At 43.1% G+C, this 16002-nt stretch overlaps 2 protein-coding genes across 3 annotated transcripts in view; one reads left to right on the forward strand and one right to left on the reverse strand.

Moving 5' to 3' along the window:
* Window positions 1–16002, forward strand: part of LOC125716013 (inorganic pyrophosphatase-like) — a 156173-nt gene that overhangs the window by 46519 nt on the left and 93652 nt on the right. The window lies entirely within an intron of this gene.
* LOC125716009 (A disintegrin and metalloproteinase with thrombospondin motifs 14) overlaps window positions 1–16002 on the reverse strand; it is a 51583-nt gene that overhangs the window by 34951 nt on the left and 630 nt on the right. For both annotated transcript variants that reach the window (XM_048988216.1, XM_048988215.1), the window contains exon 2: window positions 15256–15650. In XM_048988216.1, coding sequence (XP_048844173.1) covers window positions 15256–15650 — 395 coding nt within the window. The remainder of the gene's footprint in view (window positions 1–15255; window positions 15651–16002) is intronic.

Below are 16002 nucleotides of genomic sequence, written 5' to 3' on the forward strand. Positions count from 1 at the left end.
ATAGCACTTAATACGTAAGTTTTCAAAGCTGCATCAGGCAATTAACAGAGTTAGAAACAAAAAACCTGGTGCCTGAATTGCCAGGTCAAACTGGAAAATTAAGAAATCAGAAAAATTGTGGAGGAAGTGAAATTTGAATGAACAGGTCAAAGTTCACCAACAGAGAAAGATGGATATTTAACAGGGTCAATAATATTACTATTTAAAATGTGTGACCTCAAAGATCACCACAGAATTCAGTCTGTATCTCTGTCACCCAGGCTTAATAAAAACTGCATGTCCTGAACGCTGAATTTAGAGCTGTCTTTAAATCTAAAAAATAGGTCTACGTTTGGGGAAAGCCAAAAGATGTCCACAATGTGGAATCCACAAAGGTTGAGGGAGCCATCGCATGCCACTCATTAGGTCCGATCATTGCTCTGCATCATTCTACAACAGCTAAGGAATATGGTCAGCTTATACGACCCAGTTGGCAGTATGGTGCAAACAATTTAGTTATAATTTCCCCATGTTGCAGGCTAATGATAACCCTAAACACAGGCCTACAAACAAACAAATTAAAAAGTGGCTTCATGAACACCAGCATGAAATCAGCCGCTGTCTTTGGTCTCCCAAATCACTAGATCTAACATCAATGCACCTTTATGCGACATTCTGGAGCACAGATTGCAAAGGAGAATCCCATCCAATATCCTTCCACACACCACTTTCATGGGAACAATCAAAGAATCAAAGCTGATCAGATGGCAAACGGCAGCCCTACTCCTAAGTAGGTCTTTGATATTAATATGACATTACGTGTTTCCATTATTTTGTCTACCCCCTATATATGACAGCAATATACATTAAATAATAAATATTGTTCTGATCTCAAGTAGTTCTGCATTTTTTTCAGTATCAGAAAAGTATAAAATTAGCTGGACTCAACATACAATCCTTCAAGTGTATCAATATAACAACAACAAGGAGGGTAGTTGCATATATGGTCAAACAATACATACATAGTAAAGGAACATAGTAAAGGATAAATGCAAACAACAACCACATGCACCAAAGCATACAAAGCCACGCAAACAGGAAGTCCGAAGGCTGAATGGCTGAGGAGATCTTTCAGCATAGGTATAATCTGGGACGTCCTTAGTGGCCAGCCCAGAGCTGAAGAATGGTGATGGGCAGATCAGCCGGATGACGATGTAAACAATATATCCATCCATCTATTTTCTGTAACCGACTCCCCTTTTCAGGGTCGCGGGGGGGTCTGGAGCCTATCCCAGAGGCTACAGGCACAAGGCAGGGAACAACCCAGGATGGGGCGCCAACCCATCACAGGGCACAAGGCAGGGAACAACCCAGGATGGGGCGCCAACCCATCACAGGGCGCACTCACACTTGCATACACATTGGCAATTTGGTAACTCCAATTAACTTCAGCATTTTGCCGTTTATAAATAATACAGACAGCACAATAATGACATCCAGCATAACCAACACAACATGATATATGCTACAATATGATTCATGATATATGATATGAACAGGACAACTGATGAGTCAGCGAGTCCCAGTTACACTCTTCCATATCAAACTTCACTTACCTTCTTTCTCCCTCCTTCTCCCCAGTATGCCCTCCTTCTTTAATCCTTAACCTCAAAGGGCCATGCACCTGAATGCTACCATGCTTCATGATGGGCAGCTAACACCCCTAAGCTAAGATGGTACCTCCCTAAGCCATGTGCGGCGTCACAAAAGCTCCCAACTTCATCAAGACGCAGCTAACTCACACATCAGAAGGCCTAACTCACACATCAGAAGGCCTGACTCACACATCAGAAGGACTGACTCATACATCAGAAGGCCTAACTCACACATCAGAAGGACTAACTCACACATCAGAAGGACTAACTCACACATCAGAAGGCCCAATCACACATCAGGAGGCCTAACTCCCACATCAGGAGGCCCAACTCACACATCAGGAGGCCTAACACACTGAGCCGCACTCTGTCCAAGCACATAGCCTAAAGCTCACAGACACATTACACTCAAAAATAAACTCCAAACAACCCTAGAGGGTGAATATACCAGAAATTTAAGTATCTCCTTAAAAATGTGCTGTCACTGATAATCACTCTTTTCTTCAAGGAAACCATAACAGATACTGTTTTCCAGATCAGCCACTTGTACAGCACTCTCACAGAGTTCACTGGGTCCAGCATTAAAAATATGCAAAAAATTGTAAAGCAGATTTTGAGGAAGAAAAAAACCAAAAAACAAAATGAAATATAGTATAATCCATCCTCACTAATCCCAACTGCCCTGCACGCTTTTGGACCATGGGAGGAAACCAGAGCCCCCGGTGGACACCCATGCAGACACGGGGAGAGCGTGCGAACTCTACACAGAGAGAGAGAGCTTCTCGCTGGGAGGCAGCAGTGCTAACCACTGCGCCACCGTTCCGATAATCCATCCATCCATCTTCTAAATTATCAAGTACATGGCCACAGTGAGCTTAGACTCCAATGATCCATGCCAATGAGCACTGGGCACAAGGAAGGGGACACGCTGGATGGGATGTCAGAAGATCCACATAATAATTGATGAATGTATTAATATGTAATGTTTTTACGGGAGGTTAGTGTTCTCTGGATGCCCTGCTGTCCTCCTGATCCTTTCATCTTTTCTCTTCCTTCTATATCTATAAAACTATAAGGTCACAGCTGGCCCTCACTGTGATGCAGATGAATAAATAACAGAGTCGGCTATGTGCTTAATCCCTGTCCTGATAATCAGCATAGTGTTCCTGAACCTACCATGCTTCATATCCAGAACTCCTAAAAGTCCTTCATGGCAGAAATCAAGGAACAGGATGGACATTTTATGAGAGCAGCTGGTACAAATAGCTTCAAGAGAAAAGCATGGACAAGCTAACTGATTACAGAGTCAATTAAAATCTGAAATTATAAACACAAGCTTTAACCTTAATCTTGATTTGATCACATGATGCTGGATTTGGATTTAAGTCGTCCCTCCCACATAGAAACGCAGGTCATAGATCACTCATAGATATGGCAGCAATGGATCTGTGTAAGGAGCAGGCTAGCCTTTTTATAACAGGAAAGCATATTTCTTTTCCTAGCAGATGAATTAAGAGCACTGGAGAGAACAGGAACCGTTTACTGCATTAAACAGGAGCCGGGCATGAATTACGCAGCTGTGATGGCTGCACTGCTCAGCGAGCCAAACGTATCTAGATTCCCCCTCCCTGGTTTGGTCTTCCATGGATTTACAGTTTCTTTCCTCCCTTCAGTGCCGCTCGTCTTTCACAGTAGGGGCTCGGAATTCTTCCGGACCATCCTGGGAATCGCGGGGACCGTACCGGCACACGGGAACACACCAAGGTGCGTGAGACCGTCCTTCTGAGCTGGGGAACACCTTCCATTTGTCAACTTCAAATGCACACATGCTTAAATATTCTTTCATATGAGGGAAACCGCCCTACATCACTGCACAAGTCACAGGTTATTGGTTTTAAAGGTCTGACATTCTTCATTCTGTTATCAATGCACAAGTTCTCAGTGGCCTTCTGGATATTTGGGACCGATCCATCCATTTCCTGTAACCACTTGTCCTATTCAGGGTTGCGGGGGATCCAAAGCCTATGGGCACAAGGTAGGGAACAACCCAGGATGGGACTCAAACCCATCACAGGACACACTCGACACATTCACTCACAGCAACGGAAAACGATACAAAGATCAGAGATCAGAACGAGATATCACATGAGATGCTGTCGTAAACACACGGTGCGTAACACTGTAACCTTACATCTTTGGGGCTGGAGGTTCGAATCCCACCACTGTTCAGTGAGCAAAGTTCATGTGTTCCATCCATTTTTAGGCAGGTTTCCTGTAGGTTCCATAAGATGAATCAAGATGAAAAGTGTGTGTTTGTCCAGTGACACTGGAAATTGCCAGCAAACGTTTGCATGTCTTTCCAGAAACGGCAATTTGTTGGGAAACATCATTTAAACAGGAAAATTTGGAATTTGTCTAATCATTAAGTACCTACACATTGTTTTCTGTTCTCTCTGCAAGAACCAGTAGATTAGACTGGAGTTTTCAAATTTATGATGCTGTTCCAGGCCAACCGGCATGAGGAAACATTAGAAGTGCTATTTATCTCGCACCTGGTTAGAGTTAAAAACAATTTTGTGATGGGGGGGGGGACTTCAAATTCAACTTTAACAAGAACCCATAAATGCACTGTCTTTGTAAACACTGAATTCACCCAAACATTTCAAGATGTCATCCAGCGCTACGGAACTACAGGCTGGTTGACAAGAAAAGCAAATGAACAAGGTGTCCTTTCCCTCATTTCTTACCATTATGCTTAGCGGATTTCTCATTTCGAAGCCGTAAATGATGCCTTCAAACCATGTACAGTACAAGCACATTATTCCCAGTGCTCCCCAGTATTCACTGTTTCTGTGTCTGCAATTTCGGTTATCTGCGACACATCGCGTACTGAAAAAAAAACACGTGTAACAAATAGTTTTTTCATTGTTCCTTCATCCTTTGAGGGTTACAAATAGCAAGATTTTCATTGCTCTGTCATCCCTTGATACATGATATTTTTTCACGGCTCTGTCGTCTCTTGAGAATTAGGCTGAAGCACCATAATCCCTCCATCCATTAGCGAGAGAGTACTGTATTGTATAGTACTAAATAATAATGTACAATGTGATTTATATTTAATATTGTTAATGTGTTGCTGTGTGTAACTTATCAATTATCATAAGTACATGAAAATCACATTACTTATAGGGTCCGCTGATGGTTCACAGTCATCCGCAGTTTCAGCTGTCCGTGGAAGGTCTTTGAAAGTATCACATGCAGGGGGACCAACTGTATCAATAAATAACTCTTCATAAATAGCAACTTTGAATGAATGATTTTAACTGTGGTTTTATTGATTTCAAGGACTGTCCTGACTCTCTAAATCCACGGTTTGATTCAGAATTAGTCTCCAAGAATTTGTGCCACTAAACAGAAGAACACTAAAGGACATGTTAAATTACCTTCACATAAAATAACAACGTAAACAAAAATAAACAATACAATACTATACCCTACTGGATACACAAAATGTTCCCACAGCCCTGACTTGAATGTGCCCAGGGGCTCTGCAATCTCAGAGTTATTATCCATGTTTAGCTAATGAGACTAGCCTAGCTTTTACCGCAGGCATGATCACTCAGTCGTGATTGGACCAAAATAGTCATGTGACACATGCAGTTAGAAGACAGTAAAACATTAGATGTAATATGTACAATTTACAGAATATATAACTTGCCCTAACTTCAAATACAATAATAATTTTGTGATTCACATGTGTTATAGTGTTAATTGGGAAATGAAACATGAGTTTTGTAACATTAGTAATGTAACTGAAATGTTAACAGGCTGCACCGATAGCAGTAGGTTGGGGGTGGTGTTGGGGGTGGATTTTGCAACTCTTTAGGAGGCATAACATGAGGTGCACGTTTCTATCTCGATTTCAGAATTGTTGCACCACTACTAATTTCAACACGAACTACAAATTACTATTAAATCACTACAATAAAAGCATAGTGTCAGGGTTCACAGGTGCGGACAGGCAGGCAGGAGGCAGGGAATGACGAAGCAGGCAGGCGAAAGACAGGGGAAAACTGGGGATTTATTGGGGAGAGGGGGTGCATCAGACATCACAACGACACTAACCTCAATGACGGACAACAAGCAGGGCGAGACGTGGACTGATATAGACAAGAATGGGCGAAACAACAGGATACAGCTGAACATGATCAGGGAAGCACACTTGGATAATCAGGGGGGGCGTGGCACATAGATAATACATTAACTTTTTTACACCAAATGACTTCTGGAATTAAAATATGGAATTACCAGGCTAGACTGCACGTCTCCCAAACAAAGAAATGAGCAAAAATAGCAGAAATGGAAAGGGATGAGTGAATCTGTGAATTCAGGGACAAGATCAGCCCAGTTACCAAGAACAAAGGTTGAAGTAACACATCGAGCCCAGTCTTCAGACGAGGGGATTTCCGTCACCTCAGCAGTGGGGATCCAGAAATGACATGTATAGCTGTGTTAGTGCAGTTTACTCAGTAGAAATCACTCCTCAGCGCCTGCCAGAGCCAATACAACACCTGGCCTCCAGAAGCAACTGGGATGCCCACGAACACATTTTTCTCATTAACTTACATTTCCCAAAGGGGCAACCAATGGGCAGGGTTTGGGAGTTGTAATTAAGGGATGGATGGAATGTGTCTGGAGATGGAGACAGCTGACTTTCAGGAAGAGCTGCTGCGGTTGATCAGAAGAGATCTTGACCATCTTAGCAGTTACGTTGGTGCGGCAGTGAAATGCAGGACAGATGGACTGAAGAATAAACGCAACCCGACAGGTGCATGACAAAGCTAGGAGCTAAATGTGGAAACATAACTTTAGATGTGGACCATTTAATGCGACTTTAATTCTCCAGTGGGAGGCGGTAGCTGAGGAATGGCAGTAATGAACTTTTCTATAATATGCTGTCATCGATGATTTATTTCAATACCACCTGCAAGCCACTTGCAGTTCAGACTAGGTAACCCATATGACGCTACGCAGGTCTGGGCCTGGCCAGAACTTGGATGGGAGACCAAGTGGGAAAGTTGCAGCTGGATGAGGTGTTGGTGAGGTCAACGGGTTAGCCGATGATGTGGTCAGTGTGGATACTAATGCCCCAGTGCAGTGATGTGGACATTGTGCTGTAAAAATGGTGTTGCCCTTTGAATGAGACATAAAAACTGAGGTCATGTCTCTCTGAGGTCATAAAGGATGCCTGGGCATCTTTCGTTAAATGTACGTCTTAATGTAATCTTAGATGTACGTTAATGCATCTTTAATTAGGGTATGACTGCGTGTGTGCGTGCCCTGTAATGGACCGGCATCCCTACACTGTTCATAGAGTATAACTGTCTGTGTGCGTGCCCTGTAATGGACCGGCATCCCTACACTGTTCATAGAGTATAACTGTCTGTGTGCGTGCCCTGTAATGGACCGGCATCCCTACACTGTTCATAGAGTATAACTGTCTGTGTGCGTGCCCTGTAATGGACCGGCATCCCTACACTGTTCATAGAGTATAACTGTCTGTGTGCGTGCCCTGTAATGGACCGGCATCCCTACACTGTTCATAGAGTATAACTGTCTGTGTGCATGTCCTGTAATGGACCGGCATCCCTACACTGCCCATAGAGTATAACCGTCTGTGTGCGTGCCCTGTAATGGACCGGCATCCCTACACTGCCCATAGAGTATAACCGTCTGTGTGCATGTCCTGTAATGGACCGGCATCCCTACACTGCCCATAGAGTATAACCGTCTGTGTGCGTGCCCTGTAATGGACCGGCATCCCTACACTGTTCATAGAGTATAACTGTCTGTGTGCGTGCCCTGTAATGGACCGGCATCCCTACACTGTTCATAGAGTATAACTGTCTGTGTGCGTGCCCTGTAATGGACCGGCATCCCTACACTGTTCATAGAGTATAACTGTCTGTGTGCGTGCCCTGTAATGGACCGGCATCCCTACACTGTTCATAGAGTATAACTGTCTGTGTGCATGTCCTGTAATGGACCGGCATCCCTACACTGCCCATAGAGTATAACCGTCTGTGTGCGTGCCCTGTAATGGACCGGCATCCCTACACTGCCCATAGAGTATAACCGTCTGTGTGCATGTCCTGTAATGGACCGGCATCCCTACACTGCCCATAGAGTATAACCGTCTGTGTGCGTGCCCTGTAATGGACCGGCATCCCTACACTGTTCATAGAGTATAACTGTCTGTGTGCGTGCCCTGTAATGGACCGGCATCCCTACACTGTTCATAGAGTATAACTGTCTGTGTGCATGTCCTGTAATGGACCGGCATCCCTACACTGTTCATAGAGTATAACTGTCTGTGTGCGTGCCCTGTAATGGACCTGCATCCCTACACTGTTCATAGAGTATAACTGTCTGTGTGCGTGCCCTGTAATGGACCGGCATCCCTACACTGCCCATAGAGTATAACCGTCTGTGTGCGTGCCCTGTAATGGACCGGCATCCCTACACTGTTCATAGAGTATAACTGTCTGTGTGCGTGCCCTGTAATGGACCGGCATCCCTACACTGTTCATAGAGTATAACTGTCTGTGTGCATGTCCTGTAATGGACCGGCATCCCTACACTGTTCATAGAGTATAACTGTCTGTGTGCGTGCCCTGTAATGGACCTGCATCCCTACACTGTCCATAGAGTATAACTGTCTGTGTCCGTGCCCTGTAATGGACCTGCAATCCTACACTGTTCATAGAGTATAACTGTCTGTGTGCCTGTCCTGTAATGGACCTGCATCCCTACACTGTCCATAGACTATAACTGTCTGTGTGCCTGTCCTGTAATGGACCTGCATCCCTACACTGTCCATAGAGTATAACTGTCTGTGTGCGTGTCCTGTAATGGACCGGCATCCCTACACTGCCCATAGAGTATAACTGTCTGTGTCCGTGCCCTGTAATGGACCTGCAATCCTACACTGTTCATAGAGTATAACTGTCTGTGTGCGTGTCCTGTAATGGACCGGCATCCCTACACTGCCCATAGAGTATAACTGTCTGTGTCCGTGCCCTGTAATGGACCTGCAATCCTACACTGCCCATAGAGTATAACTGTCTGTGTCCGTGCCCTGTAATGGACCTGCAATCCTACACTGCCCATAGAGTATAACTGTCTGTGTCCGTGCCCTGTAATGGACCTGCAATCCTGCACTGTTCATAGAGTATAACTGTCTGTGTCCGTGCCCTGTAATGGACCTGCAATCCTACACTGTTCATAGAGTATAACTGTCTGTGTGCGTGCCCTGTAATGGACCTGCATCCCTACACTGTCCATAGACTATAACTGTCTGTGTGCCTGTCCTGTAATGGACCTGCATCCCTACACTGTCCATAGAGTATAACTGTCTGTGTGCGTGTCCTGTAATGGACCGGCATCCCATCCAGCTTTCACTCCGACCTATTGCTCTGTGCTGCATGGGATCGGCTCCAGGCCCATAACCCTGACCAGGATAAGCAGTTAGCATAGCATGGGCTGTTCGGATTTTTTAAACAAATTGAAGTCTGGTCTTACAAAAACTGAGCAAAAATAAATGAAGAACCCAAAGAGAGTTATATAAATGTAAGTCAATCATATCCATTACATACCCATTGCAAAGAAGTGAGATGAAAAATTTTATTTTAAACGGTAAAAGAAATAAGCATGTGTTTAAATGCAGTGACTACGCAGTGATAATTTCCCATAACATTGACCAAGCTATCAAATTCAGCAGCTCTTCACTACACTGACATTTATGTCTCCCAGCTGGTGTATTTAGAAGGACATTAATTACTTTGTGGGTGTAATCATTCCTCTCACTACATTCATAAGAGCTTTTTCTCCGCGTGCTTTTGGACATCTGTTTGTAAATCAGAGAAAACGGAAACTGGGTCAGGCAAAAGCCCTCTATCAGGACCACTTTGCCGTCAAACTGTTTGGGTTACATGGGTTGTTTATATCCCCCCGTCCCTGCGATTGGGTGAAACAGTCAGAGATGGTGCTAGAGAGTTGCCTTGAAATGCACTCAGCTTGGATGCATGATGAAAGATCCATCAGGAGGAAAAAACGATTGGTTCAGAGAGATAACAATCAGATCCAATAGGAGGTGGGTCCAAGCAACTACAGGAGGCAGGACCAAGACATCTGACTGGTTGGCCCTGCCTCCTCTAGTTACTTGGATCCACCTACTCTACCATTGGTTGGTTATCTCTCTGAACCCATCATTTTTTTCTTTCTGTCCTCAGAACTTTTTTGTGTAAGTAAAACTTCCATGAGCCAATCAAGATGGTAAGAGAAAATGTTCCAGACTGGGTGAGGCTGAATGTTAAGATACGGATGAGAGCTACACAACTGAAGCATGCGCGTAGGGGGGGGGTGGGGGTGCAAGAATGGGGCCCTGTGCTGTCTGTTATCATCAATTACTGGACATTCTTGCTGGTTTCCGCATCTGAGGTCCAGACACATCAAACACTGAGGATGGCATTACGCCAAAGCACGTCTGTGCAGTGACATTCAATTAAACAATATTAAGCAAAATGCCCATTTTTTTCTGTACTCTGCTGAGGATAAAACAGCAATACAGTTATTATATAATTACAATTTCTGCAATTTCAATTTCTGATGGGCATACGATTAATATTTGGCGATAGTTAAGGTTTTATGCTGGTTGTCGCTACTTATCTCCGATCTACCATGAATAGCTATTTCAGTAATAATATATGTTATAATACAAGCATATATTTTATGCAATACATATTTTAATTCAAAGGGAATTAGGAGTCATATCCAGGGAGGACCCATCCGAGATAGCCCTGAGTTACGGCCTTGCAGAAACTGGATAACTGAGCCGTTCTGGTATAAACTATGGTGCAAGGTCACGTATGCTATTCCTTAAACTGAATTCATCTCCGATTACATCATGTCTGCATTTCAGTGCTACGAACACTCTGCCAACAATAATCGAGCGACAAAGTCCGACGGGACCAACGGGAACATATGCTTGCACTTTTTATTGCATATAAAAACATATCTTAAGTGAATGTTTGGTTTTGATCACATTCTGCGGAACTATTTCTTCTTAATTACTTCACCTGAGGGTTCGAAGCATTTAATGTCAACGATGATTCACTCCCACACGGCATAGCATGATTATCCTTTCTGTCGCCAACAGAAGATCAGAAGGGGTTTTCTAATTTAGGAGAACAGCGATGGGTGCTAATTGGGGGTGTCCATCTCTGGTTCTCCAGCAAGGGAGTGGGGATCCAGAACACAGAACCATCCTTTTGGGCCAGACTGCTGTGACCATTTCACCCCCATTACATTGCCCTCTGAGAGCTTTACCCACATGCGGGGCTGCTGATGTCATGCGGCAGCCCTCCCGCGCAGTCAGCACGCTATAACGAGGCCAAACCTAAATCGAGGCAGCACTACTCTTGCAAAAACTGCATGTGCAGAATGAGCTTTTAGTGCAGAACCCTGGAGGGGCCTGATCTCATCGTCCACATTCATCCATTCATTCTCCACACCTGCTTGTTGTACGCAGGGTTACGGGAATCTGGAGTCTAGGCATGACGGGCCGCCAGCCCACTGCTGAGACCGCATCTCATGCGCAGGAAAGAATCAAAGGATACCAGCCGCATCCATACCTGTAGGCTGAAACGCTCAGGGCTGCAATGATCAAGCGGCTGCCAAACCCAGACTCCTATGTGAGTGACTGACTCCTTATCACTCGGGAATGCAGTTGAGAGGGGGGCTATAAATGTTGAGAGGAGAGACGTGGAGGCACAGTCCCACACTGGCAGTGCATTTCACCACAGTGAGACGATACCGAACCAGACTCCCTAATGCTAAAAAAGCTAAGCTAACAGAATTTTCGGCACATTTATCCAACTGCACGCCCAACTCTTACTAATTCCTCTTTTATGGAGTCGTACATCCTCTAATCCTTTACTAAAGACTCTAATTCATTATTTCTTTAATCATCCTGGTCTCCATTCAACACCGTTGTTGTTTCACATCCGTTTTCCGGTAATTAAATGCTATATATATTTTTAAAATCAACAGAACCAAATCATGTCAGTGTTCGTTCAACCTAAACTCCGACCAAATCCACGGATGGTGTATCTGAAAAGGCAGAAGGCTTTGCTGTATCTCATTATACACCCACCTGGCTTCCTGTTTCATTAGGCAAGCAGTGGAAAGTAGGAGAAAACCCTCATAATATAAAGACATGCACGATTTCACATAAATGCAGCGACACACTGATGCTGCCTGTCAGGCACATTGACTGTGACTGGGTTTAACTCTGCAATTTTGCATAAGCCACTTCACCCTCATGTCCGGCGATGCTGCTCACATGCAAAAAAAGCAGATGTGGGACAAAACCCACTGATTTCCACTTTCCTACCTGGATGCCCTCATACACGGTGCTCACAGAAAGTCTTGGGATATTTGCTTAGTTCAGGATAAACTTTAAAGTGCAATTCTATTGGTTTTATAATATATTGTAAACATGAATAAAGTAATGCTGTTTGGGTAACACATTATATTAACTGCACCATCATAGTGCCTTTATAATGCATTCATAGAACATTCATAGAACATTCAGTGCACCTTCATAGTGCATTCATAGGACATTCAGTGCACCTTCATAATGCATTCATAGAACATTCATAGAACATTCAGTGCACCTTCATAGTGCATTCATAGGACATTCAGTGCACCTTCATAATGCATTCATAGAACATTCATAAGCATTCATAAGAAGCATTCTAACATACCTTACCAGCTTTAATATACATTAATAACAAACTATATGATTACACAATTATGTTAGTTATTTTAATATGTTGTTTCTTATTAATATATAATAAAGATGCAAAGGTATGATAGGATGTTTTAAGTAAAACATTCATTACAGGTGGTAATAAACTGAAACCCAAATTATAGTTCTAAAAGGGTTGTTCTGAGTTAAAAATTTAATTAAGAAGCAGTCTCACTGAGAGCTTCTTAATGAGTATCACCTTTGTAATAACATGCAACACCAAACATCTGTGTTGTGCATCCCACTGGGAAAAAACTACTGCAGTTGCAATTAATAAAAAAAAAATAAAAAAAATATGACAATAAAAAGAAAATGTGCAGATAATAAGTGCAGATATGTTAGACATTGCCTGTCAATGAACTTTTGTTATGAGACCAATAAATTAGCGACAATTTTACAGGATTGAGTAAGCGTCCCAAGACTTTGTGTCATCACTAGAGCTTGTTGCTTATCAACAGGTTGATACCCACACTCAGGTGCAAACATTAGCTAAATGCCAATGTGTGTTATTAAGCCGTACCACAGGTGACTAAACGTAGGTAAGATTCAGCAGAAATGCGCCATGGCAAGATCGATAGCCGCATTCATGCCTGTGCATTCACCATTATAGTCCGTAGACCGACGAACAGACTGAATCAGAACTCCTTAGAAGCCAGTAAATATGCAGAGAAACCGAGGGAGATTCATAACCCCGTATATCTGAATTAATGACAATAATCTTTTTTCCGCTCGAACGGTGCCAGACACACTCCGTGTCTGTTTTGTAATGAGTGGAGTGCGCGGATTTATAGAGCGCAGAAAACGGTGGGGGTGGGAGACGAAGATTCTCAGTCATTCATCATTCACGCACCGAGGAGCAGCCAAACGGGACTCTGGATTTCTGTCGCTCTACAATACACAGAATAATCAAAGACATCGACCGGTCCTTTCATATTTACAACAGCTGCTATCATCCACCCCCCGCCCCTTCTGTCAGATTTCCAGATGATGTGTAAAGCCGGCATGAAATGGATTCGCTGATTTCTCTGACTATAATATAACACAGGGTCACTCTTATCCGCCTCCCGTGAGAGTGTAAGTGTAACGCAACCGGAGTTGCCTTTTATTTGCTTCTATGAGAAGCAGTTGCATGATAATTTCCAATAAAGTGGAAAAAAACAAGCTTGTAATGTTAAGTTTCAAACAAAATTCTAGAGCCACCTAATCTAATTAAATTATGCATTCAAAAAAATATTTCATTTTATGAGCAGTGACATATTAAGATATATCTTTTTGTTGGTGTCATTTAATTATCTTTGCGGGAAACTGACATTCAGATCGAAAACCAGGTTAACCACCTCAAGAGAACATTGATACTCGATCCAGCTCATCACGCAAGTGTATTTTAGAATCTGAACAGAGGTAAACGGCGGCATAAAACCCCCCAGCTGGTTAAAAAATAACAATCCATCCTGCTCATAAAAGCTACAACACGAAGCTTGTCCCCAAAAATGAAAAGAACGTTTCATAACCTTCAAACACTAAACATCCAGGCACGGTACAGAGAATATTATAGTCTTGTCGCCGCTGACTGTAATTACCTGGGAGGCTAATCAATGTCCGTCCGGTGAATGATTTCATTGTGTGCCTAGGTGTCCAGCTAAAACACTCCGGGCTTGTCTACGGGAGAGGGGGCGGAGAACGGGGGTCTGAAGCAGCCTTGAAAAAGCGCAGCTACGTCAGCGTGCCAGACGAGGGCCTCCGCTAAATGCCTCTACTTTGCCTTTACTTTACAAACAGATCTTTCTTTCTTAAGAATAACTCCGAGTCGTCTTTTACGCGGGAGACGGCAAATGTTATTTTTACTGTTAACTGACTGACATATTTACCTCGATGCACAGTGATTCTAATTAATTAAATAGGAAGTTATTCCTACATTCCTTTGAAGTTGACACATAGTCGTCTCATAGAATAATCGCATAAACAAAAGAAATGCTAGCAGCTGACATTTAAAAGTCATTTCACTGAACTCCTCCAAGACATATTGAGGGAGTTTTTTCCTGCTTTTTGGGAAGGAGCTGAGAGGCACCTTGATTGCATTTCCATACATGCGAGTTTGGGAACAAGCGGTGAGTTTGTTCATTTGGCAAAGACATGGAAGCAAATGGCCATCGACCTATACGAAGCCAAAGCGTTCATATTCATAATCAGGCTTCGTTGTGTGGCGTCCGATAAGTTGACTCGCATAGGTATGCAATTTCAAACAATGCAGGCATAACTTTAATGGAAGAAGGAAATTCATCATATGTTAAAATAAAAACATTTTAATACTACCCAATAACAGTATCTGACTATTAATACCAATACATAACAAATGAAACAAAAAAATGACGTTGTCGTAATAATATGCAGTGGTAATTATTGCAAAATATCAGTGTTACAGGCGCCAGGTATGTGGTCTCCATAACAGGACTGCATGCAAATGACTCAAAATTCAAAAACAGGTGACACACAACTGATGGCCAACTACATGTAATTGACCTCAAACTATCATTTGCATATAACAAGCACAAAAACTATCTATCTATATGTCAGTAGCCACACTAGGAGTTTAGGACCCGAGCGCACCTTAGTGAGCGGTCAGCAATAACAGTTTATTATTATTATTATTATTATTATTATTATTATTATTATTATTATTATTATTATTCACTCATAAATAATTTGGTAAACGTGTATTGGTAAGTATCTCTGTGAAGGAGGCCGACTTACCAGTCCATCGCAGTTGCTTAAAGCCACCGAGGCCTCCGGCATGTCGCTTACATCCCCGGTGAAGACGCAGTCCCCGTGAATGCGCTCCTTAGCCGTCTCCTCAAAGTCTTCATGCCACTCCACAAAAGCACCGGGAGCCACGAGTCTTCTGTTGGCTTTCAGCCGTAAGTGCAGCTCCTTGCCGAAAACCGTGACATTGAAAAACAAGTGCTGTCCGCCTGAGGTGAAAGAAAGGGTCCCGGGGGCGCTGCGGGATACCCGTCTGGTTCCATGAGGCGAACCGCCGCCTTTGCTTCCAGCAGCTGCCGAGACCACGTGTGAAATATAGCGGCCCCGGGAGTCTGTACTGAATGGCACGGTAAGACCATATTCACTTAACTTTCCAGAGATATTGTCTGATGGGACAAACATTGAAGTAAGAAACACGGTCACTCAGAAAGTTAATCCATTGTAAACTAGAAGGAAACAAACATTCCATGCAAAGTAAATATTTTTATAGCAATCGAGATTCCTATTAAAACGCACGCCTTCTATTTTTATGCAGCACGAATCACACAATATAGGGTATAAGAAAACGAAAGAATCAGTGGTGTTGAATCTATGCACATATATGTAGTGTAATCCAGAAGGCAAGACAAATAATTATTTTTGTCGATTATTTAATAAATGGGACATTCTGGAATACTTTTTAAAAGCCCACACCATCATTTGGACACCTGCCAAAGTAAAGCTCCAATGAAGGTGTAT

Source organism: Brienomyrus brachyistius, chromosome 20, assembly GCF_023856365.1.
Source record: "Brienomyrus brachyistius isolate T26 chromosome 20, BBRACH_0.4, whole genome shotgun sequence".
NCBI classification, from domain to species: domain Eukaryota; kingdom Metazoa; phylum Chordata; class Actinopteri; order Osteoglossiformes; family Mormyridae; genus Brienomyrus; species Brienomyrus brachyistius.